At 40.3% G+C, this 23,598-nt stretch overlaps 1 protein-coding gene across 6 annotated transcripts in view; it reads right to left on the bottom strand.

Annotated features, from left to right (window-relative positions):
- The window catches only part of LOC115356417 (myosin-10), a 63,060-nt gene that overhangs the window by 16,416 nt on the left and 23,046 nt on the right, over window positions 1-23,598 (bottom strand). The window contains exons 5-27 of one of the 6 annotated variants that reach the window (XM_030047612.1): window positions 23,479-23,508; window positions 21,732-21,749; window positions 17,710-17,802; window positions 16,635-16,698; window positions 15,578-15,676; window positions 15,011-15,154; window positions 14,368-14,463; window positions 12,824-12,942; window positions 11,882-12,034; window positions 11,038-11,211; window positions 10,491-10,664; window positions 9,109-9,223; window positions 8,791-8,853; window positions 6,902-7,095; window positions 6,558-6,679; window positions 6,375-6,444; window positions 5,887-6,047; window positions 4,910-5,018; window positions 4,229-4,360; window positions 3,197-3,403; window positions 2,752-2,889; window positions 2,161-2,284; window positions 1,422-1,593 (exon numbers count right to left, since the gene is read on the bottom strand). In XM_030047612.1, the coding sequence (XP_029903472.1) occupies window positions 1,422-1,593; window positions 2,161-2,284; window positions 2,752-2,889; window positions 3,197-3,403; window positions 4,229-4,360; window positions 4,910-5,018; window positions 5,887-6,047; window positions 6,375-6,444; window positions 6,558-6,679; window positions 6,902-7,095; window positions 8,791-8,853; window positions 9,109-9,223; window positions 10,491-10,664; window positions 11,038-11,211; window positions 11,882-12,034; window positions 12,824-12,942; window positions 14,368-14,463; window positions 15,011-15,154; window positions 15,578-15,676; window positions 16,635-16,698; window positions 17,710-17,802; window positions 21,732-21,749; window positions 23,479-23,508 (2,771 nt within the window). The remainder of the gene's footprint in view (window positions 1-1,421; window positions 1,594-2,160; window positions 2,285-2,751; window positions 2,890-3,196; window positions 3,404-4,228; window positions 4,361-4,909; window positions 5,019-5,886; window positions 6,048-6,374; window positions 6,445-6,557; window positions 6,680-6,901; window positions 7,096-8,790; window positions 8,854-9,108; window positions 9,224-10,490; window positions 10,665-11,037; window positions 11,212-11,881; window positions 12,035-12,823; window positions 12,943-14,367; window positions 14,464-15,010; window positions 15,155-15,577; window positions 15,677-16,634; window positions 16,699-17,709; window positions 17,803-21,731; window positions 21,750-23,478; window positions 23,509-23,598) is intronic. The other 5 variants (XM_030047970.1, XM_030047766.1, XM_030047687.1 and 2 more) reach the window with 5 other exon arrangements.

The following is a 23,598-nucleotide window of genomic DNA, read 5'->3' on the forward strand; positions in this document are numbered from 1 at the left end:
TAAGTTGAATTGAGATGGATTTAGGGAGTTAAATAAAGGTAATACTTGGACGCTGGGTTGTCACTTTGGAAGAGACAGGCCTTTTCCACCCATAACGGGCAATTTTTGTCTTAATCGGCACATTGCAAAACACACATAAAAAAAAAACACAAATTCTTCTCAAACAGTTTGTTGACAGCTCCTCCTGGACTGTGAAAACAAATCATCATGTCAGCCCTTTTAAGCCCAACTCTTTATTCTTTCCTATGGAAAAATGACTGCAAAGCCTTGGATTGAGAACATCAATCACCATCAATTTTGTCTGAAATCAGACACGGCTGGGTCCAAGATGAAAGGTCTGAGCCAGCCTAGTGGCACGCAACTGCTGTGGCTGGGAATACTGAGCCGAGGAAAATAAAGAGGGATACAGAGAAGAAAGAAAGAGAGAAAAAGGGTTTATATAGTGTGTGTGTGTGTGTGTGTGTGTGTCTCTATCATGAAGCAGTGCAACTGACTCAAAGAACAATGAGCAGATACGGGAAAGGATATCTGCCATTTTCAGTCCAGCAGTTCAAAGCTGCCTTTTTCAGTGTATGCTTGTGTGCTGCCTTTGTTGTGATGTACATTTCACGTCTTCCTCGTTCTACTGGCCCTGCTGTACACAACAGTGGGCTGTTGTCATGGAGATGGGATATACTGCACAAGTGAGAGAATATATGAGTTTTCAATTGTGGACTGCATACTGAAGGCTCCTCTACACCATTGTGATTCACTGCAGCATGATTTCCAGTCACATTTTTTCATTTAGGCCTATATGTTAGAGTGAAAACCACGGGGACACATGGAATCGGCAGTAATGGAATAAGGTGTCACAACATTTCTAATCTGAATTTATGTTTTAGTCATGCGAGGTTTAAGGAAAGCACCAAAAGGTGACAGGGGAGTCTCAGAGTCTCAGGGTGAAATAGATGTTCTTGAAAGATTTCTAATCAACACATTTAATAATTATCAAAACGGGATCATTTTGTAGAAGATCCTAGATGTCTGTCATTTGGTTGAAGAAAAAAGAGAACGTTTTGCAGAATTTTACAGTTTTTCCTACTTGACCAGAATGAGACAAACCAACAGTTGCTTTTGGATTCTGCATTTTTTTTTGTATTTACATGCTATTTGAAGTTAGACTGACAATATTAGACACTCTACTGTTGAGCGCCTATGGGAACAGCAGCTACATGATCTCATAGACTTCCAGGAATTGAGTTATTCTAAGAGCTGGGCATCTTTTTTGTCTGAGGGGAGGCCCAGTCTCACACATTATGCTATTAATGCTAAAAGGTTCAGGACTGCACTTTGTTAGCTGAATGATTTATGTTGTGCATTATTTGTCTGATGCAGCGTTCTCAGGTATATGTATATTCTGCTTTTATCTGAGGGTGACTGACCTGGCCAGAGCAGCCTGCAGCTCCTCCTCCTTCTTGGCCAGTTGGATCTTCAGCTCCTCTATCTGAGCCTGCAGCTCAGCGATCTGATCCTGCAGGTCTGTCGTCTCAGCGTCCAGCTTGCGCTTGGCCTTCTCAAGCTCCTGGCGGGTCTTCTCCTCCTTCTTCAGACGTTCTGAAGGAAGGCAAATCCACAGCTGATAAGTTCACAGCAAAAATGGGAAAAATCTCTCAACAAGTACACTGAAACAGAAATACCCTAAACCAGTCCAACTCTTCTGGGTAACTGATTTTATCAGGCTGAAATAAAATAATAGGTAAATCAAAATAAAATAAAAGGAAAGGAAAAATAAGGAGGAATCAGATTAGTTACTCATCAGCTCACTGCAGAGTTATAAACACTAAATTTATATGCATAAATCTGAGCAACCATAAGATTGGATGTCCTATGTCTGACCTTTGAAAGTAGCCTGGAAGAGAGCACAAAAACACAAAAATGAAACCTTTTATTATTCCTGCTGCGGGGAAGATATTTAAGGTTTTAGACGATTTCAACATAACCTCTATGCCACCATTCCATGGTCGGCTGATTTCAGAAACACAAATATAGTTCAGAAACAACTCTGACTGCTACTTTCCCTCCCTAAATTTCAACTGAAGCAACAGAGCCGTTGTGCACTGTATTTTGTCTGTCCCAGCGAACTCCTGTGAAAGCAGCCCACTGGGTCACAGAGTCCCTTACCCTCCAGGTCGACCATCATCATCTCCTGCTTGTTTTTGACCTTGCCCAGGTTTTTGGCCTTTTCTTCTTCCTCTGTTAACTGGGAGGTCATCTCACCAATCCTGTCCTCCAGCAGCTTCTTTTCCTGGTGGGAAAATCAAAGTGAGGATTAGACTGGAATCAAAGAAAGGCATGTTTTTATATGTGAAATGCTAGAATTCTAATATGCCATACTTATTTTGTAATTGTTTTCTACCCCCTCGCATGTTTTTTCCCCAGTCCATCTCAAAAATGCTGTTTTGCCACCTGTTGTATATCATTCCATGTTAATGCAACATTAAGAGGCATGGTTGAGTTGGTTTGCACATGACCTGACTAGATGACTAGATGCCTCATGGTGATGTAAGTTTCAATGAACATATCTGCCTGTAGTTCTTTGCTCCAGAGCAACCTCTCTAATTTGGCTCTATTTTTTTTTTTTTTTTTTTTTACTGTAAATGATGGACAGAATCTTAAACCTTTTGCAAAAAGGGGAATGTCTATTATATCAAGTAAAAACATTAAAAATAAGGACTTATTTGTTGTTGTTTTTTTATTCTCGGTTAACTATACCTTGAGGAACTTGGAGTTTTGGTCCTCCAACAACAGGATGTCCTCCTCCATCTTTTTGATCTTTGCCTCAGCCGTCACCTTTTCCAGCTGCAGCTTCTGTCTAGCAGCCTCCTCCTCATCAAGCTGCTCCTCCAAGTCCTGTGGAGAGGGAGCACACACACAGGCATACACACACGTAGCACCACAGCCAGACACCTAGTAAGTCTACAGTGTGAAATCTCACAGAAATCTGGCAGAAAAACTCCATCTTGATGGTGGAGACTGTGCTGATACTGAATCATGTTCTCATAACCGAATGCCCTTTTCACTTAAAGTTTGTTACTAAACCAAGCTCGATTAACTTCTGCCAGTTTAAATATGATGCCCTGAATATAATCATGTCAAGACAGATATATCAGAGATCTGTGTACGTAGTGTTTGAGAAGAGTCAGAATAAGATGCAGACCTGGATGTGTGACTGCATCTTCTTCTTCTCATTCTGCATGCTCTGGTTCCTCTCCTCCTCCTCTTCCACCCTGGACTCCAGGTCGTGGAGGATTTCCTCTAACTCTTGCTTTTTGGCGGCCAGACGGGCTCTCATCTCTTCAGCCTCAGCAAATAGTTCTGTCTCTGCCTGAAGCTGCTCTGCTAGGATGTTCTTCTCTTCCATGAGCTGCAGAAAGTCAACATCAAACGGTAAAGATGAAATGATGAGAGTATCATTTGATTTATTTGATCCTCTTAGCTGAAAGATTCATTTTTATTAAATTTACACTAAAGACAGACAGACTTTGCAACATCTGATAAAAATTCAATGCTATACTCAAGAGTAATGATAGTAGCCATAGCAAAGATCAGATATGAGACCTGGGCTGGGCATTACCACAATAACAATTATGACAATATATGTTTCCTCAGTATAAAAAACATTCAATAAAATATTGATACATTTGATTTGCCAAGACTAGATAAGGGCCTGGTTGCACGCCCCACCACAAATGAGGACACGGACACACACACACACACACACACACACACACACACACACACACACACACACACACACACACACACACACACACACACACACACACACACAGGCCCACAGGGAATGCACATTGCAATTCACTGCATTGTTTGGGTGGCTAAAAGAGATTAGCATAATGCTAATTATTAGCATTCAGGATTGTTCAAATTTCACACAGAAGCAAAAAGTAGTCTTTAAATATGAAATAAGTATCTAATGAATATCAAAATAATTACTGATATTGACTGACATAATGCATTTTATCATGGTAACATATTTGGCCATATCGTCCAGCCCGATATTAGATAGGAGTAGCATGATGTAGTCATTTTCTTGCTAATACAATTACTGAGATGAAGGATTAATGGCTGATGTTAAAATCATAGTCACTGCCATCTTTCCATCTTTGAAGTAATATAAAAAAAAAAAAAAAAAACAGGCCTCTATTATTTTTATACTGTATTTTTTTACCTGCTGGTGTTTCCTCTCCATGTCCACCAGCTCGTTCTCCACTTTGAGCTGCCTCTCCTTCACCTTGATCAGCTCCTCGTCTTTGGCTTGCATCTCCTCCTCCTGCCTGGTTACCTGCAGCAGAGGCTTCACCTGGGAGAAACAATCAACTTCTTGTGAGTCAAGTGACAAAAAGAAGACATACTGAGAGATCAGTTGTTACACATTACTCAGTCCCTTGAAGAACAAAAAAGAACAGAATTAGTACAGTATATTGCAATTTATACCAAACACTGTCCCTCTAACATGAGTTTAGGCATTTAGCAGACAAAATCACATTCTTTAAAAAAGCCCTGCAATTCTCAGCAATTACCACAACCTACAAAAATGACCTTGTCAACACAATATTGTTTCCACTTTTCCAGAGACATGCAATTTCTGTCCTTGTGCTTTTATAGCAAATAATGACAGAAAACAGAGCATCAATTTCTTTTGAAAAGTTGGAACAAAATGAGGCCCTTTTAACCAGAGCATTAAGGGGAATCTCAAGAAAATGCAGGAGAGCCTAATCATTATAATAAACAACAAATACAACATTCTCTATAGTGTTGTTAAGATATATACACAACTGATAAATTTAATGTCCACCATAGCCTAGATCAAGGGGAGAGAGATAAAGGAGGTGGCTGGTGATGTTCTCACCTTGGTGAAGAGCCTCCACCACTGCCAGTGTCGCAGCTTCAGGTAGGCTGCACAGTTCCTCTGGAGAACCTTCAAGGCGCTCAGCTGCTGCTGCTTCTTGGCAAAGGCCCTGAGGAGAGAGAAGGGTACCACAACAGAAAATACATCAATTAAAGGTCTGGGATCCTGTGAGTTCCAAAACAAATCTTGGCAGTGTGGGTTGTTTCTTTCTAAGCTGCAGGCGGGCATGTTTCAAAGTGTGCTAATGTGGGCTTTCCAAAACACAATTTGGCAGCTTTGCTGCTCAGATTTAACTGTCTGCACCTGTCATTTGATGATGCATTTGTTTAACATGGCCCAGCTTTGTGGCTTGGAGGAGTTTTCCAGTTTTTGGCACTGTGATTGGCCCTCATTGGTGTACAAACAACAACCAGCTGGCAAACTTGGGTGTATAAAATGAACCGCCACTCACAGGAAAGTATTGCTGAAGGCCTACATATGGTGTAGCGGGTAGGCATGGTAGAAATACTTGTGGGTGTAGAAGTCTACTGTGCATGTAGCACAAAAAGCAGTGGAAGCAGGCGTAAGCAGTCAAAAACAGGCCCACACAAACCTCCGCAGTTAAAGCCTCTATACCAGTGAAGATATGCATGGGCAATGTACTTTGTTTCTGGATGATTCAGAGAAACTGCCTGAAACAACAAAGGTTTCAGAGAAGAGATTTTAAATCTAAATAGTTTATCACAATTAAGTGGAATATATTCAATCAGTGGATACATTAATAGAGTGATTGGACGTGTTAGTGCCACATTGAGGATATTACATTAGATTACGAAGCAAAATGTGGTTTATGACAGGAAGGAGGCTACAAAGTGAAGAATAAGGCTGGCAGAGGAGGCTTCCCAAACTCCACATCTCTATATTTCACTACAGACTTCACTCACACTCAAAATAATGACTTATAATTCAACATAAGGGGACATGAGGCTGACACTCACTTGCGGGCCAAGTATCCACGACAGACAGACTGGAAGTAGATGATGATGTCAGTGATTTTCAGGTCTCTCTCCTCCTCCAGATGGGCCAGAACTCCAGTTCTGAAGAAGATCTTACTCTGGCCAATACGGAACAGGTTGGGGTCTAGCTCCAGGGCTCGGATCTAAAAGATGCAAAAAGGAGTTGAGATTCAATATACATGTCATAAAATGATCTAATCCAGGCCTCGGTTCAACTCATGTTTCATTTTAATGAATTTGGGAATCAGTTTTTTAAAAATTAATGGTTGGAAACCTTTTACATTTTTAATAGCCATCTATTAAGAAAAAAAAATCTTCCTCACTGGCAAAAGGGATCCTGTTGGATTTTTAAAATTTGAACTGACTTTTACTAAATCAGCCAAGGTAAAGTCGATAAATTGTGTAGTTCAGCTGATTAAACCCTGCTGCTGCCAGGTTAACTGTTTAAAACTTAAAAACAGCAACTCTACCATTCTCTCACAGGCTTGCTTCCCATCCATGAATCCTTTGGGGATGGCATTGGGTGTCAGGATCTCATATCTATTAACACAAGAGAACATAAACGTCAACTCCAAAACAGTATTGACCTTCAATCGGGGTAAAATGGAGTTATAACTTCAAACGATTTCTTTGTTTGCTAGTTTTTTTGTCACCTCTGTCTGAACTCCTGGAAGACGATGCGGTTGGGGAAGCCCTGTCTACAGATGCGGATCCCCTCTAGGACTCCATTACACCTCAGCTGGTCCAGGACCAGATGGGGCTCCAGCTTACCAGCCTGAGGAAGAACACACATACACATCGCATCATTACAGATCAGAAACAAACACCTCTATCTATTTGTTCAATCTACAGTGCACCTCCACAATTTCTGTTATACAAACAGTTTAAATTACTGATCCACCACTAACGTGAAACACATAAAAGCTACTGTGTTGCATAATAAAGAAAAGTTACAGGACACTTGCTGCTAAGCACTAAAAGATTATTATATACATACTCTCTTTTCGTGGTTGGGGATGATGCAGCGGACAAAGTTAGGATTGGTGTTCCTGAGCGTGGCCATGAGCTTGGTGAGGGATTCCTTGTAGAGCTGGCCCACTGTGCGGAACATGCCCTTTTTGGTTTTGTAAGTGGCACCAAATGCCGTCTCATTCATTCCTGCCACCTGGTCCAGGCCAACTATGCGATCCACTGGTGGGGGAGAAGGGAACAACGGGTTAGAGCAGAGAGTCTTCATGGGTAGGTGAGAATGACTACAGCAACAGCGATAGCAACATGGTGGGATAATGTAGCTACACGACCGGGTGTAGATGGATGAGGACAACATTCAACAAAATATTTCCAACAATCAAAATCTAAATAAATTACAGTCTAGCAATCAAATTCTACCAGTATCAGCAGGTCTTGCAGATGGAGAGGGGATGGGTGGCCCAGCTATTACTAAATGCATGCTTGGCTTAACGTTATGTACATACAAAGTAGAGCTTCAAAAATTGTGCCAAGAGAGAAGTGCAGCTTTTCTTTTGTCCCATTTACCTACTGAACATTAACACGGCTTTATGTCAAGAATTTAAACGCTCTCTTCTCTGGCTCTAGCTGACGAGAGACAATGTTTGACGGCTGCTGCCACACACAAAAGTACATCAATTCTGTTTTGACACTAAGCTTTTGACACTGAGCTTTTTCTGTCACCAACATACTGCCTGGAGGACAATCTTATTTAAAAAAAAAAAAAAAAAAAAAAAGACAACTATTATGGGGTTGAACACTCAAGAAATCACTGAGTTGGACACAAATTATTACAAGACCACTGTTAATCACTTTGCACAAACACTGATAATAACATGATCTGACTGGCAGTAATATACTATCCAGGACTTGCTCCAGAACTGTCATTTAATGTTGGTGTGACTAAATTACAGAGCTAGAACGAGCTCCCACCACATGCTGTAGCTCATGTAGGCGGACGTCTTCTGGAAAGCAAACAAAGCACAGCACATATCAGTTTTGACTTAAGACTCTAAACACTGGCTTTTGTTTTCAGCAAGTGAGTACACATCACTGATCAATGTCCAGTCACATAAATTAAAGCTGCAAATGTTACAGTCACTGACTGTTGTAATGTCCTTGAATTTCAGCTTTTAAACTGGAGTCATGCAAAGCCCACTGTCTGGACTGTTTAGATTGACGTCTCCGCTCAGAACCTGGCCAAAACAAATACCAAGCACAACATGTGGTTCCAATTCCCTGCTACTGTTATCCCGTCTAGTGAAGGAAAAGGCGGGAAATTAATGCCATTAATCTTTCTTCAGTCAAGCTTCAAATACTTAATTCGCTTAAGGATAAATATCGTCTCGGAAGCGGGAAAAAAAAGAAGAAAAAAAACAAAACACAAAAATATGAAGACTCCAGAGAACTGCACTAGATTTTCAACTTTTGCTACAGGGCTTTTAGCTGTACAAAGATCATAAGACCCTTTATCCACATCTGGCCCAAAAAATACTGAAACAAATCACAGCACGCTGGTTAGGCTAAAGGGAACAATTGGCACTATTCTCTAGTTAAACTATGATAGCTAGCTACTCACTAGTCACTACTATTTTTGGCTGAGACAAGGTTGCCATGCAGCCGGGAAGCAAATGGGAGCCTCTGTAGCTAAGACAGACACAGCACCGGCTGAAGCATGAAACATACAGCCAGATCTGGGCAAAAATATGTTAAAAAAAACAAAAACAAAAAAAAAAACGTTCAAGTAGTTGACCTGCTTGGGCATTACTTCTGTTTCATTTGCCAAGCCCTTTAGGCCAGCTTGACCAATCAAGAATTTGAGATGGATTCAACAACTATTTTGGCCCAGGTCTGCTACAGCACGGCCCAGTCATTCACCTTCTGGCTCATCCAGACTAGTGACATTGTCATAGAATGAAGCCCTTTGAATGGTCTGAATCTCTATAACACAGAGAGAGAGACAGGGAAGGGAGGGTGGTGACATTAACTTGAGGAAATAACACATATATAGGCCTGGCTCCACAAGGCAGATAGCTGTTGTTAGTAGGCTTGAGTCAGAGAACATACTGACATGCTTGTTAATTGAATAAGTAAACGCACAAACAGATACATACATATACATTTTACAGGACATGTTATTATAACAGATTTGCCTGCCTAGAACCAGTTCAAATCTTTTGAAAAAGGTAAGCTTACCATCTTTCCAAAGTTCAGCCACAAATTTGTCAGTGGACTGGTGCAGGAGTGTGGCCACGTTGTCATTTAGGGGGTCCATGTTCTTCATCAGCCACTCATCTGCCTTGTAGTCCACCTGCAAGAGATTTGATGGGTTGAGGATTTTTTTTAAAAACATAATCTTCAGGTATACTGCAAGTCTACTCACAAAAAATATCAAGTGAAACTATTCTGAATTATTCTGAAATCTTATCATAAGGCTGACAAATATTTCGCAGGGCATTTTTGGTATTTGAGTGGTAAAAATTTTCGATGAGTTGCTCAGAATGAATATTAGATATGTAAAATAACAAAGACATAACATACAGGTCACATTTTATTGTAGTGATTCAGGGTAAACCGCCATGTAACCTGCAACATGCCTTGACGATATTGCTCTGCAGTTGTGCATTAGAGAGTCCTCAGCAGCCAGACATTTTTATAGTCCATGTCTTCCAGTTTTTGCATATTGTGGCATTTAATGACTCAGTCCACATAATGGTAAGCAGATGTGTTGCTCAGCAGGCCTGCCTGCTGGACAAGCACTATGTTCTGTTGTGTAACACCACTGATACTGTCCAAGTGGTCCTATACATAGTCACATAAATCAAACCAGGATTAAAAATTCCTCGGAAATTCACCACAAGAGAGCCTTGCATCATTGTCTCATCTGACAGGCAGCAATTTTTCTCTGACTGTGCTGTTTGACACTTCCTGGGCAAGATCAAGACAGTGAAGAGGAATCTTGACAAATATGCATGTAGACAGAGATAAAGAACCTGGTAAAATTCCAAAACAAATACATGAGGTAAAGGAGCTGTATGCATGACATTTAGTATGTCAAATGGAGTTCAAACAGAACAACCATTCCAGTATATCGAAGCTTATCAACTATATGGCATTTACTGGAAGTCATTTGGAAGATAATGGTAAAGCGACTGAAAGTTTGAGTATATAAAGTAATGAGGAAACATTAGCATTATGATATCAGCTGTAGTCATCATAATAGCTACAGGGATCATCAAACATTTTGATGAGGAAATGAGTCTGGGAAAACTAGGCAATGAAATGTAGTGCATGTTCATAAGAGCCAAGCCCTTAGCTAAAATCACTGGAGATTTTTTTTTTTTTTGACCCACACTCTCCCTTACTTAAAAAAACATATTTGACCAACAGTGTCCATCAACACTGGAAACTCTATCTTTCCTGTAAACTGTAATTTCCGAGGAAAGTCCCTTTTCTCATGAAAACCTAGCCGAGACATGACTTATAAAGCAAATGATCTCAACAGTGTGTCCTCGACTAAACTGAACGAGAAAACCTGCCCTGTATTTTTCCTCAAAGAATTAATGACAGCACAGTACCCTGCCAGCGTAGTGGATGATGCAGAAATCAGCCTTGTCTTTGAGCTGACGGGGCTTCTGGAACTTAGTGTGTGTGCCCTGCTCCTGGATCAGTTTGTCAACAAAGGTTTTATCTGTGGCCTTGGGGAACCAGCACTCCTCGTCCAGCAAGGCGAGCACTCCTGGAGGGTTTGCCTGAAGGCACAACAACACAGGATAAAGAGAACAGGAATGAGGCAGACTCAGTGGTAAATGCAGCACAACCTACCCCTAAGACTGACTTTTTTAAAAAAGACTTTTCTTCAAATGTTACTTTTTATTTATTTTAAAATGTTTTTTAGATAACACTACATTCAGGCACACAGTCGGAAATATTAGGGAGAATACTCCAAACATTGTATAAGCAAAACTAAGAGTAAAAAAAGGTTTAGAGCATATTATTTTGTGGTTTTCCTCTCGAATTACTAAACAGCTAAGAGGGTAAGTGGAGAAGGTGACTTCGTCTATAATGAAATCATTTTATGCGAGTCAGTGTTAACTTGGTAACTAGCTACACATCCATACTAACCGGCCTCTCAATAAGGTCGATGCAGGGCTGGAGGTCGAGGCCGAAGTCGATGAAGCTCCACTCGATGCCCTCCCTCTGGTACTCCTCCTGCTCCAGGATGAACATGGTGTGGTTGAAGAGCTGCTGCAGCTTCTCGTTGGTGTAGTTGATGCACAGCTGTTCGAATGAGTTCAGCTATAGGAGGGGGGAAAAACACAAGGTAAAGATACATTTTCAATGGAAATGCTCATAGATAACCAGACTCCAAAACCCAAGTATCCGTGAAGGAACAAAAGCTTACCAAAAACTATCAGCACTGAACAATACATTTTTTAGCATTGTGTGAAACAAAAGGCTGCACTTACAACTAGAATTCAAGGCCAGTGTTTTCTTTTGTGAAACCATGGATTAAGCGTTTTTGGGGTTTTATAAACAATACCACAAAAGAGCATATCTCCAAAAGGATCTGATTTATATTTTGTTTGCCCATATGATCCATAGGAGACTGTGACTTATTTTCCCATACTATGGCTTAAAATAAGCAAATAACCGTGACAGTACAAAACCTGCCTTCAAGGCCTTTGGCAAAGGAGCCCCACAGCTTTCAGGGAGGCTCACAGGGAATTTCAGCCACTCTTTTTTACTAAAGTTCATTTAGTGTTACTAAAAAAACAGCTTTATATCAACAATGGCTGGGCCAAGCCGGCCCTGGGAGCAATGCACTGATAATATTTAAACAAAAAGGGCTAACCTCTAAAGCAAATTTTATATTTAAAAAGAAAATGAAAATGTATGGATCGAAGCCAATTCTTTGCACATGCAATCTAGAGGACATAGACAAGGTAAGGGGATTTTCATTCTATACCTGGAAAATTTCAAAACCAGCAATGTCTAGGATGCCTATAAAGGAGGCGCCCTGCCGTTTGGTCCTGTCCAGAGCTTTGTTGATGCGATGGACCAGCCAGCGGAACAGACGCTCATATGTTGCTTTAGCCAGGGCCTCAACAGCAAAATCAGCCTGGGAGGAGACAGACAATGGAGAGTCAGTGAAAAAGAGTGATGAGGGAATGGTGAGACAGTGGAAGAAACAAAACAGAAAGCAAAAATGAGAGACATATTGAAAGAAAGAAATATAGACAGACAGACAAAGAAAGAAAGACAGAAAGAAAAAGAAAGAAAAAGAAAAGATGTCAGGTAGGGTTGTAAAGAAAGATAAGAACAGGAACAGAGGTATGAGAGATGTGAGCTGTTTTGAATGGGTCTCCACCTCAGGGAATATGTAGTGCAAAATGGTCAAGATTTAAATCAACATAATTCAGGCCTCATGCCGATGTTCACTAGGAAATCCATTGTATGCTGTATAAGTGGACTTCACTAACAAATCTTGGCAAGATAGTCTGCCATTGATGTTCAAAGTGCTGTTTTCAAGTCAGACTTGTGTTGTTGTAAGGCTCATTTGTAATAGTTGGACCAGAGCCATATCCACAGTGCGGCAGCTATTATGATCAGAGGTCTGCTGTGGCCCTGCTGATTCAGTCAGGATGAATCATTTAAGAGGAGGAGGCGTACCTTAGTGTGGTTTCCCAAAAGATAAAACTAAAATCACTTTGCTCCAGTGTTAAGCAAAAGAAAAAATACAGTGCAAGTATTGTGAGAAGAGACTAGGCAAACTAAAACAAACTTCTGCTGGATAATTATAAGATGTTTCATACTAGATAACAGAACTTTATTACTGTTACTCAAGATCTCAGCTTGCAGCAAGAGAGAGTAGGCGCAGTGTTATTCATTAAAAGCGTGGCTAACGGACCTGTTCTTTGGTCTGGGCCTTCTGGACATAGTCCCTTCCCACTTTGATCCTCGGGGAGAGGATGGCTCTGGTGAACTCCATTACATTCATACCCAGCAGATGACATAGCTTCTGGGCAGCTGGGAAACAGGGATGAAAAGAGGGTGAGGAATTAACAAAATTAGGATGAAACGAGGCCAGAGTGAGAGGAGGCAGTAAAGTAATAAAGATAGGTACACACAAATCTAAGCTACTTAAATTTTGTTCTGATAATCTAATAAAAGACTGCATCTGACTAACTGACAGGACCAGTACTGCTGCACGTTACAACTCGAGATGTAGCGATAGACAAGTGACAAACCACCTGTACATGTTCATGCTCGGTGCCGCGGTGTGCAACATTATTTATATTTGTTAACTTATTTATGCAAGTTTACAAATTTAGTATACAAACTGTTCTCTCTCAGAAACATGGAGATGCTGCTATCTGCTGATAAATGCTGTATTAAGTGTACTTAAACTTTGTAGGAAAAAACAAAACAAAAAACAACTTATGAATGAAAAATAAAGTTTAATTTTTTTTATTACCTGTGGACATTAATTTACTTGATACATTTTTTTTTTTTTTTAATTTAGTATAAGTGCACTGCAGACAGATGGCAGATTAGGCAAACAGAGACAAAGCAGCCATTGTTAAATAAATGTTCATTAAAATTCAGCAATTTTGTGTCTCATTTATAATTCTCATTAAATTGCTGTATTTTACCAGATACAAAAAACATGTCAGTGGAATTACATATCAGCCAACGGCCACCATGCTGTCTAAAACTGGCACCAGCCAATGAAAAACTTGTATCAGCTGACAGCTAGTGTGTTGCTGTGTGCACATAACCCCTCAAACTTAGGGGTGAATTTGTTATTATATTACCCAAGTGCCTCTTAAAGCTAGGGAGGCCCTGAACCCATGCATTCCAGTAAAAACACAAGGCAACATGTCCACATAGATTCTACAAATATTAAGACTTATCAGACATTGCATTTTCATATGAAAGGGAACTGGGAAACAAGTCATATCTGCCATGACAAAAACTTATGGAAAAGTTGAAATGGGTAAAAGATCGGCTCCTTTACAGAGGAATTTGGTACCGATCAGCCAACACAACTGCTGAGCTCCACTACTAAAAACCATCTGCTCCAGTCCTGGATTCTGTTTTTCACATTTGGGAATATCTGGCCAAACTGCGTCACTGGCATTAGTCTTGTTCCCTGTCTCCGCTTGAAATATCAAAATTGCAGCACCACATGTGAGGGGCTAGGAGGTTTTGCTCTGTTTCTTTAGGAGTAGATCTTAATAATGATGTGGGTGAGTGGCAGGTTGACAAGGCCTGGGGAAAGATATGGGATAAATCATCAGTCCCTCTGCTCTGTGGGCAGTGTTGAGTTTGAGGCAGGCCGGAAAAGCGATGAAGGGAAGTTGGAAGAAGGTCTTGACCTGTGGACTCCAAGCTATCCGATATAATGGGATAACTGTGTGTGTGTGTATGTGTAATTGTTGTGATAGCTACCAGTGTTCTCAGGCATTGAGGCTTGGTCCGTGTTCCTCTCCTTCTTGAAGACAATGTTGCCAAACTGAAGCACCGATGACACCACCTTCAGCATGGCTGCAAACACAAGAGATAAAAGAAATCAAAATCTATCATCATCTGGTTGTATGAATGTGCGTTATTTACAAGCTGAACTAAAAATGTGGTTTGGTTTCATGGACATGGACGAATTAAAGCCTTCATTAAAATGTTAGTCTCATTTAAGATTAAAAGTAATATCTTGGCTCATTTTAAGGTGCAAAAAAGAATACCACTAACCTGTACAAATAATAACAGCAAGCTGGTGTACATTTCTCAGAATCAGAAAATAAAAGGGGGCCCCGTCAGTGATAAGTGCAAAATGTTTCTAAAAATCCTTTGATTTAATCTGCAGTCTATCTTGGGCTGTCCCAGTGGCTCAGGGTGAAGAGTGTCTATCAAGTGCATGAGGCTAAAGTAGTCGCGGTGGCCTGGGCATGTGATCTCCTTTCTCTGTCCTGACTTTCTGTTTTCTCTCCACTGTGTTTGTACAATAAAGCAGAAATGCCCAAAAAATAAATCTCAGGAAACCAGGACAAGTGAAATCAACCCTGTTTGAATAACCTAGGTGTCGCGGAAGCCTTACCCAGGATCTCATCGTGGGAGAAGCTCATGATGTGCATGGCCTCCATAGTCTCCTGGAAGTTGTCTTTGTCCTGCTGGCCCGGGATAGGGATGTTACCATTCGACAGGAAACGGTAGTTATTGAACCCTTCCAAAAGCAGGTCGGCTGAGCACAGGAAATGGAGAGAACATTTAGACACAGGGTTGAGTTATGATTTAGTGTGTTCAAGGGCCTGGACTCTAGTGGATTAAGGTCTGCACGTAAGTGCTACAAACAGCACTTTTAACCAAGTCAAATCATGTACTGGCCCTAATGACAGAACAGCAGCTCGATCTGGGCGAGCAAAAACAAACCAAAATAAACTAATTATGATTATAATTAAACTATTATTCTTGTATGTGAGACAGTGATAATGAGTGAAGTAAAGTTTTGTTTGCTGGCAGTTGTATGCAATGGATATGTTTAATGTTATTATCAGCACTTATGCATTGTACTTTACGTTGCCAAAATCTACTTCCATCCAGAGTAATGATACCTTGAAACTAATTCCCTGATGGTGTTGTAGCCTCACAGCATTACTTTACTCACATTTGAGGTGCTCTCCAGCCCCAGCCAGCAGCTGATAGAAGATGTGGAAGGTGCGTTCATCTTTGGCTTGACGAATGGCTCTGGATTTCTCCAACAGGTCTGACACAAGATGGTCAAGGAAACACTCAACTCAACACTCAACTCTCAGCACTGCAATAGTGCTGAGATGATAAGTTATTTAATCATCATTGTTTTAGGTTATTACCAAGTATAAATAAATAAATGAATAAATAAATAAATACAATTCTCAGTTGTTTCTAGTGTCATAAAATTGATACGGTTTTCGCTTCTATTCAGAACAAAGAAGCAATGTGAAAGCGTCACTTTGGGATATATTTACATTATTAGCATGCCATTATTATTGACACGTCATAGTCTAAATGATTAATTTAAAGAAATCAGCAGATTAATCAACAATAAAATAAATTGTTAGCTGCACCCCTATAGAGAAATATTCCAATTTGTTGGGTAATTAATGTATATTAATTTACTAGTTATTTCATAGGCAAAATCTACTATAAACCTGCTATTTCTATGGTTGCAGTGATAGCAAATATAGCCAACTGTATCCCAGAGCAGGAACACAAAGCACAGACTCTTGTCTATGATATCATGGAAGGGATATTTTCTGGTGTGGCTCCAGTGAAAATAAATGCAAAGGTGACTTTGTGGACTTATTCAACGCTTGAGCATGTGGTTTGCGCTTTATGTCATTAAAGTGTTTACAGCTCTGAACATGAAAATCACTCCAAACAGTATCATATCAAACAAAATCTTAATTAGTGTTTGAAAATTTGAGACAGTACCTTATATACATGCCAAATTCTTCAATGTCACAGGAAAAAAATAATCTATATTTCCAAGCATGAATTGCTTTGACAATGACAAATTTCTACAGCTGGAATGCAAATGGATATTTTCCAGTTTACTTAAGTTTTGTTGTGTCTTTCCAAGTTCAGCTCATAGCGAGTCTCTTTACAAATATCTCAACTACAGTGAGTGCAGTGAATAGCATTCGCATGAATGCTATTTGCATCAACAGCACCAAAAACGATACAAGTTTCAATGTTGGCCCCAACTATGTATCCAGTGACGTCAAAGTTGATCCGGATGAATTTCCCCTGCGGTGACAAAAGGAGATGGAGATTCAGGAAGGACATAAGACAAGGAGATGAGCATCTAAAATTCAAAATAAAAATAACATATAGGCGTTGAGATAATGGACTACTTAAGTGTATAAGTGTGTTTAAGATACATTCTTATTATGCATCTTCACTGGTAATACACAGGATTAATTTAAGATGTCATTTTGTGAGAGATTTAAAAAAAATGTCATTCATTTGTAAAACAGAATAAGTGTATCACAATAATTTGGTATCGTTATTTCTTGTGATACAGTATGATACAATTAAAAGACAAGAAGTACAGTGATTTTGAATAATGAACAAGAACTTCTCATCATTTAGGTTACATGAACAATTTCCTCCATAATTTAAAGTAGGGGCCATTGAGGGCTAAGAGACTGTAGGTTTGCATTCCAGCCAAAGACTACAGCAGCTGATTTTATTGATTAGTTCCTCCTCCCTGGTTGAATTAATGCTAATCGGTGAAATCATGTGGTGTCGCCTTTGGCTGGAATGAAAACCTGCAGACTCTTGGCCCTCCACGGTTGTCTATCACTGGCCTAAACTATACTAATCTAGATTACATGCATTGCACAGCATTCCCTGTCACTGCTCCATGGCAGTGAGCGGTATGGTCTATATTGAGCAGAGCTGCCTCCTGTCTGCATGGCTCCAGTATATCAAAGGCATCATTAATGACAAGCAGGCGCCTCTGTCTGGCCTGAATGCCCCTGTGTAACTGCTTACAGGAAAAAGATAATCAAATTCCTTTCCATCAGTTTTACCCTCACTCAGCCTCGAAATTAGAGGAATTTTCTAGACGATGCCAACAAATCCCAGCTAAATCTCATTCAGGTGTCAGATTATTCTGTAAGATCAACCGAGGCAGTGCCGTGACGGGAGAAGCATGTAGCAAGTCACATACGCTGCAGGAAACATTTTGAAGTCCATATTAAGTATGCAGCACTGCTTCGTGGATTTATTTATTTATATGTTTTTTGTACTTACAAAACGTGATGAGTTGTCATTTTTCACAGTCTTAGCGTTCCCAAAAGATTCCAGGATGGGGTTGGCTTGCAAGAGCTGACGTTCCAGTTCGCCCTGGAAACACACACACACACACACACACACACACACACACACACACACACACACACACACACACACACACATACACACACACACACACACACAGACAAAAGGATGTTAAAACGAAGCAGTGTGTCAAATCAGTGCTTCACTAACCACATAAGAAATAAAAGCAACTAACAAAATGATGAGAAAGAAACTGTGAACCACTCACAAATAAAGCACATTGGGTAAAAATAAATAAAACACTCATGCAGACAAAGAGAGCAGACATCTGAAGATTTTTCATGTGCTATGTACCGTACAATGAGACCCTACATATTGCCTTAAATATAGATTTCACCAACAAAGCCAAAGTAGGTGAAGAAAAGAACCATGACAGACCGTCATGTTACTAAAATAACTTTACAGGCTCACTGTCTCCAGTCGGGCTCAAGCCATACAATAATGCTGATAGTGAGACTGAAAGTGGGATGCTCTGTAATAAGCCTCAAAACTGAAAATGGAGAACAGCTACATATTTGAAGTGCTTTTTAAATCTTTTCCACCCTGTCATTTAAGCCTCCCTGCACCCACTGTAAACCTCCCAAGGGAGCAAATACATATAAAAATACATTTTTTAAAATTATCTTTAAGCAAATCTCCATCAAATGTTAAAAATAATAACAACAATAAAGACATGGTCATAGATAGTGACAGGTAGGCCTGCACAGAAAAGCATTGAGACTCCCCCACACAAAACAACATGGTGGCAAGATAACCTGTAGGTAACAAGGTGACTCCAAATATGACCAAAGCAAAGTACATAGTACAGCTCAAACTAAGATCATGTCAAAGTAAATAAATATATAGCTATTGTTTATATCAATCTGCTTGAAGTTTGGGACTTTTTGGCCTGTTGGTGGTGCTTTAGTGGGCTTATGCATTTACTTTTGTAGGTAATGGATATCGATTTAAAAATGCATGATTCCCAAAAAAGGTGATCAAATTTGACAAAGCAGTTTCTGAGATACTGAGAGTGAAGCTTAGGGCTTTGTTGGCATGGAGGCGGTGTTGTGAGTAATGGTAATAATTTAATAATTATGGGATCTTGGATCCCAGTGTCCCTAACGCTACTGTAAGTTCCCTCAATTTCCATCCAAATGGGCCAACAAAGGGTCAAAAACCACGTAACACAGATGGCTGGACACACAAACACATGGATCAAACTCAATAGTCCCTTCCCTCATCTTCAATTGTGAGGGACAATTACTCTCATTCAGGACAGTAGAGCTTTACAAAAAACAAACAAAGAAAAAAACCTAATGGCAACCTCTCTATAACCTTTTCCATTCCATTTACAACTGTTTTATTTCCTCGAGGTTTGAACTGTGTGGAAAGATGCTAAGCTGAGCTCTGCTCTGGTCGACTAAACACGAAAGACTTGTCCCGTTACTTAGCAGTGATTGAGAGAGTTCCTGGGGAAATGGGGCATTTAGCGGTGATAGAGGCCAGTCGGCCACTCTATCCTATCAGGAAGAATCTATCCACAACACTGAACTCCCCTCAGGGAGAAGAGAGAGAGACACTTGGCTCTGTTTACACACCTACTGTCAGACTGGACAGTTTAAGAGGCTGAATAAATAGGTGACTGGTGCACATGTTTGGACAGGTGGCCCATTATGTTCCCATCCAAGCCACATTGTGTGGCTGGTCATGACGAGGGAATCCAAAATGGCTGAAAGAAAAACAATCTCTTCTGGGGCTGTATTTCTCTTTTTGTGGCTAGGCAGAATATTTTCCCATTACATCAAAAATAGCTACACACACTGTTGGTTTGACGAGGCCATTTTCCATATGAGAGAAAACTGGGATGTACGAGAGAGAAATCAACATTGTGCTCAGGACGTGAGGAATGTAGCGTGATCTTGGGACAGAGACCATGATGAGCTGCTTTAATTGAGTTTTTGTGCATCTGGAGTGAAGCAGGACTGAACTGGATAAGCTGGTTCCTTTTCCAGCTATCAGTGTGGTGGCAGAGCCCACAGAGGGCAAAGGATTCAACCCCTCAATTTTGTGTTTCTATATAAACACAGTCCTGTGGTGCAGCTTGACAGACAACGCCGTTCATTGGCAACCTCAACTCATTCGTCTCAGCTACTGGGCACGGGTAGAAACAAAGAGCAGATTACAAACACCAGCGGGGGTCCTATTTAGCAGCATTAGAAGCTGACCCACATTCCTGCTGCAGAGAAAACATGTCAGGCATCTGACGGTGGCCAGAAACTGGCTCCTCCACTTGAGATGGCTAATCGCTGTGAAGCTGTGATGACAACTAGCGAATCTGGAAGATATCATTTACTGCTGAGAGAATGCACATTAGCAGTAAACATTTCAAATAACCTCAGTCCTTTTTTAGATACATCCCTTGCCTCTAATCGCTTCACTTTCCTGACTTGTCCACCTTTAGAGACAACATTTGCATCTGGTAGCTACTTCTCTTTCACTTATCAAAGTACAGGCTCTTTGGCAGGTCATGGAAAAGTGCTTTAGGACAGATTGAGCAGAGCCACAGAGGATCAGTCAGAACTGTGCCACTAAATCTTCCAAGGCAGAGGCCAGTTGGGGATGTGTGCTCACTGCTCAACATCTGCTCTGCAGGCCACCAGGCCAGACAGATATTACAAGTTGCTCTTTCCACCAGCGAGCACCAGAAAATTCTCAGTGGAAATGGCACAATTTTTTTAAACCTGTGTTTGCAGTTGGAAGGTCAAGGGCAAGCCAATATGAGTGGAGCACTGTATTGACCAACAGAGCATCTATATTGACTCCAACTTCATGTGAGAAAGGGGAAAGGAGGCTTTGAATAAGCCTCTTCAGAATAAAGTTAGATGTTGTGATTAAAAAGAGCTGTCTTGGAAACTCATCAGATGCTGGCCAGTGCACCACTTCAATCACACTTAGCTTAAATGTAGGCTAAATATCTCATTGTATAAGCATAGGCTTTCTGCTAAAGTATACTAGTATTAAAATACATAGCACCCTGCGACAGAAGGTTTATTTAGAAGTAAAAAGCGTAGATGATTTAATCCACAATGTTCCTCTCTGCTGGGAGGTATGGCCAGGTCAGCAGAGAAGTGGAGGTCTGTTCTAAGTTTTGGATGGGTATCTCTTCCCAGTGGAGAGGTTTGGGCATTAGTCCTGTTGGCTCTCCCTGCTCCAGCTGGAGTCCTGCAGTGGGTTAAATGAGGGCTCTTAATAAAAGACTGTTCTTTGGCAAGGGGACACCCTCAGCTGGCTCACCGGGGATTGAAATGGATGCAGGGAGATCTTAGTGGTTAAGTGCCAACAGCAGGTTCTGCTCAGTGTGTTTGGCAGAGTACAAAATTTTACAAATGCATTGTCAACTTGATTCAGTGCAAATTATTATAAAATTAAGATCTGTCAAATTAGAGGTTGATCATCAGTTTGTCTAATTAGCTTTAAAGCAATGTTTGATTTCTATGGATGAATGTCCTCACTTTATAACTACATAAGAAAGATTTGAGAGAAGCAGAGTATACAGACATACAAAGGTGAGTACACTTAAGTACAGATCATGCAGTGCGATCGATATAGTAAAACTTGGTGTGTGAGGACAGATAGAAAGAGAAGCATCTAATTGCCACCATGAAAGGATTAGGAGCGGGAACAGACTGTTGAAACAAAGTGGATAAAGCACCCCTCTTATGTGGCCTTGCATACGTTGTGTGTATGTGTATTTATTATGCACATATTTTTTTGAGTGTATATGTGGGGAACTTACTCTATTGTTTTATTGTGTGGGGCACTATGTGTTACATTTGTTTGCATGAAAAGTGCTATACAAATAAAATCTGATTGATTGATTGAATGATTGAGTGATTGTGCCCATGGTAGTTTGAGTAAAGCAAAAACAGTGAAAGGAACTACATACTACTCACATAGAACAGGGGTCCACTCTGTAGATTCAATTGTTATCATGAAAATTAACAGACTGTGTTAATGTCATGGGTACAAGTACACAAACAAATATATACAGTGCAAATGAAATGACATTTACAGGAATCTAAACTGGACTAAATTATGCTTACGAAGCAAGGATGCAAATGGATTTTGATGGAGGGGATGAAGACGTTATGGTGCAGTGCTTGGTAAACTGGGCCTACTGCAGTGGCATCTAATCAAGCCTCATGGAGGGCCAAGGAGGCTGTAGGTTTTCTTTGCAACCAAAGACTACACATGCTGATTTCATAGCTTTAACCAGAGAGAGGGAAAAGCTAATTGGCAAAATAAGCCGGTGTAGTGATTGGCTAGAAGAAAACCCTTCATAATCTAGACTCTCAATGGCACATGACTGGATGCCACTGGCCTAGACTACAGCATACAGCAAGCAATAACAGAAAAGGCAATTTCTCGAATGGTAATAACTTTTTCAAATTCTTATTCTGCAGCACTATGGCTCACTGCACCTGTGGATTAAGCACATATCTATACAAGCAAGCACAATTTACACAGCAGCTAGTATTAAAGCAAACAGCTATGTTCCAGCAGATATTACTATAATATCGTAGTGGTTCTCATTCCTGATCCTCGGGACCTCGAGTACTGCTGGTTTTAACTACTGCAAGTTAATTTGCTCTTTAACACTCCCGGCCTCTTAACGATGACCCCCAACTGACCCTTTTATTGATGTCCCAATGAAACAGAACTTAGAGAGGAACTTGCTTCCTTAATTTGGCACATTTCCTGTTTAAGTGGGATCTTGGGGCTGGATACAACACACAGAGGCATCATTTAAATGTGTTAGGGAGAGAAAGGCAGTTTTGTTTGGCTGGAAGTGCAGAGGGGCTTGGATGTTATAAAAAAAAAAAAAAATCAGACTGTTTTGCTGGTTGGAAATTTTCATTTACATTTACTGGTACACCACGTGGTCACGATTAAAAATTAAAAATTGTGGTCACGATTAATAATACACTACAATGAAATGAAAAGAATGTCTTTCAGAATTAACTGTCAAGCAAGGCAGTATTTTGACATTGCCAACAAATAAGTCAGGTTTAATTTCATTGTGACTTTCAGGATAGATGTGGTCACCAGCTTTAATCTTAAGAATTTGCAATATAGATTACGTTTATGGCCTCTTTCAGCAATGTAATGCAAATCGCCCCAATTTTTTCTGCATCGGAAAAAAATGGTTAGGTACCACAAGATGTCTGCCAAGCCATAACTTATGGATATAAAACATAATAAAAAAGAACATGCATGTGATCATGTTTCATTGAGAGTGAATCACAATTATGGCAAGCAAATGTACAGCACGGCACAGCTGATGGAAGTAAAAATTATTCACATAAAAATGACAATAGGGGTTTTGAACATCCATGCTAGTTTTTAAATTGACTTACAATTGGATTTTGTGCCTGACAGAGAGAAAGACAAGTAAATCCTAAATATGCGATTTTCAGTGTTCAAAACAATGTCAGGTTTTAAAGAGGCATGCTTCAAACAAACAAAGGAAATGACCACTGTGGTCTGAAACCACTGACACTTTATGAGCCCCTCATAGGCTGATGTTAATCAAATGCCCACCATGGGCTCAAGTTATGCAGAAAGTCAGTTTTCTTTGAGTGAAAAATATTAGTGTAGCATGCATATAAACATGGTGTATAAGAAAGCATAAACACTTGCCTGCAGTTTCACTGGTTTAGGCGACTCTGGCTGTTTGTTGCAAATAAACAAATGCAAATTGTTAGATTGTGCGCACACAGATCTGGTGCACAAAGCCATGGTGCCCAATATATGTGTTGG

This window comes from Myripristis murdjan, chromosome 1, assembly GCF_902150065.1.
Source record: "Myripristis murdjan chromosome 1, fMyrMur1.1, whole genome shotgun sequence".
NCBI lineage: Eukaryota > Metazoa > Chordata > Actinopteri > Holocentriformes > Holocentridae > Myripristis > Myripristis murdjan.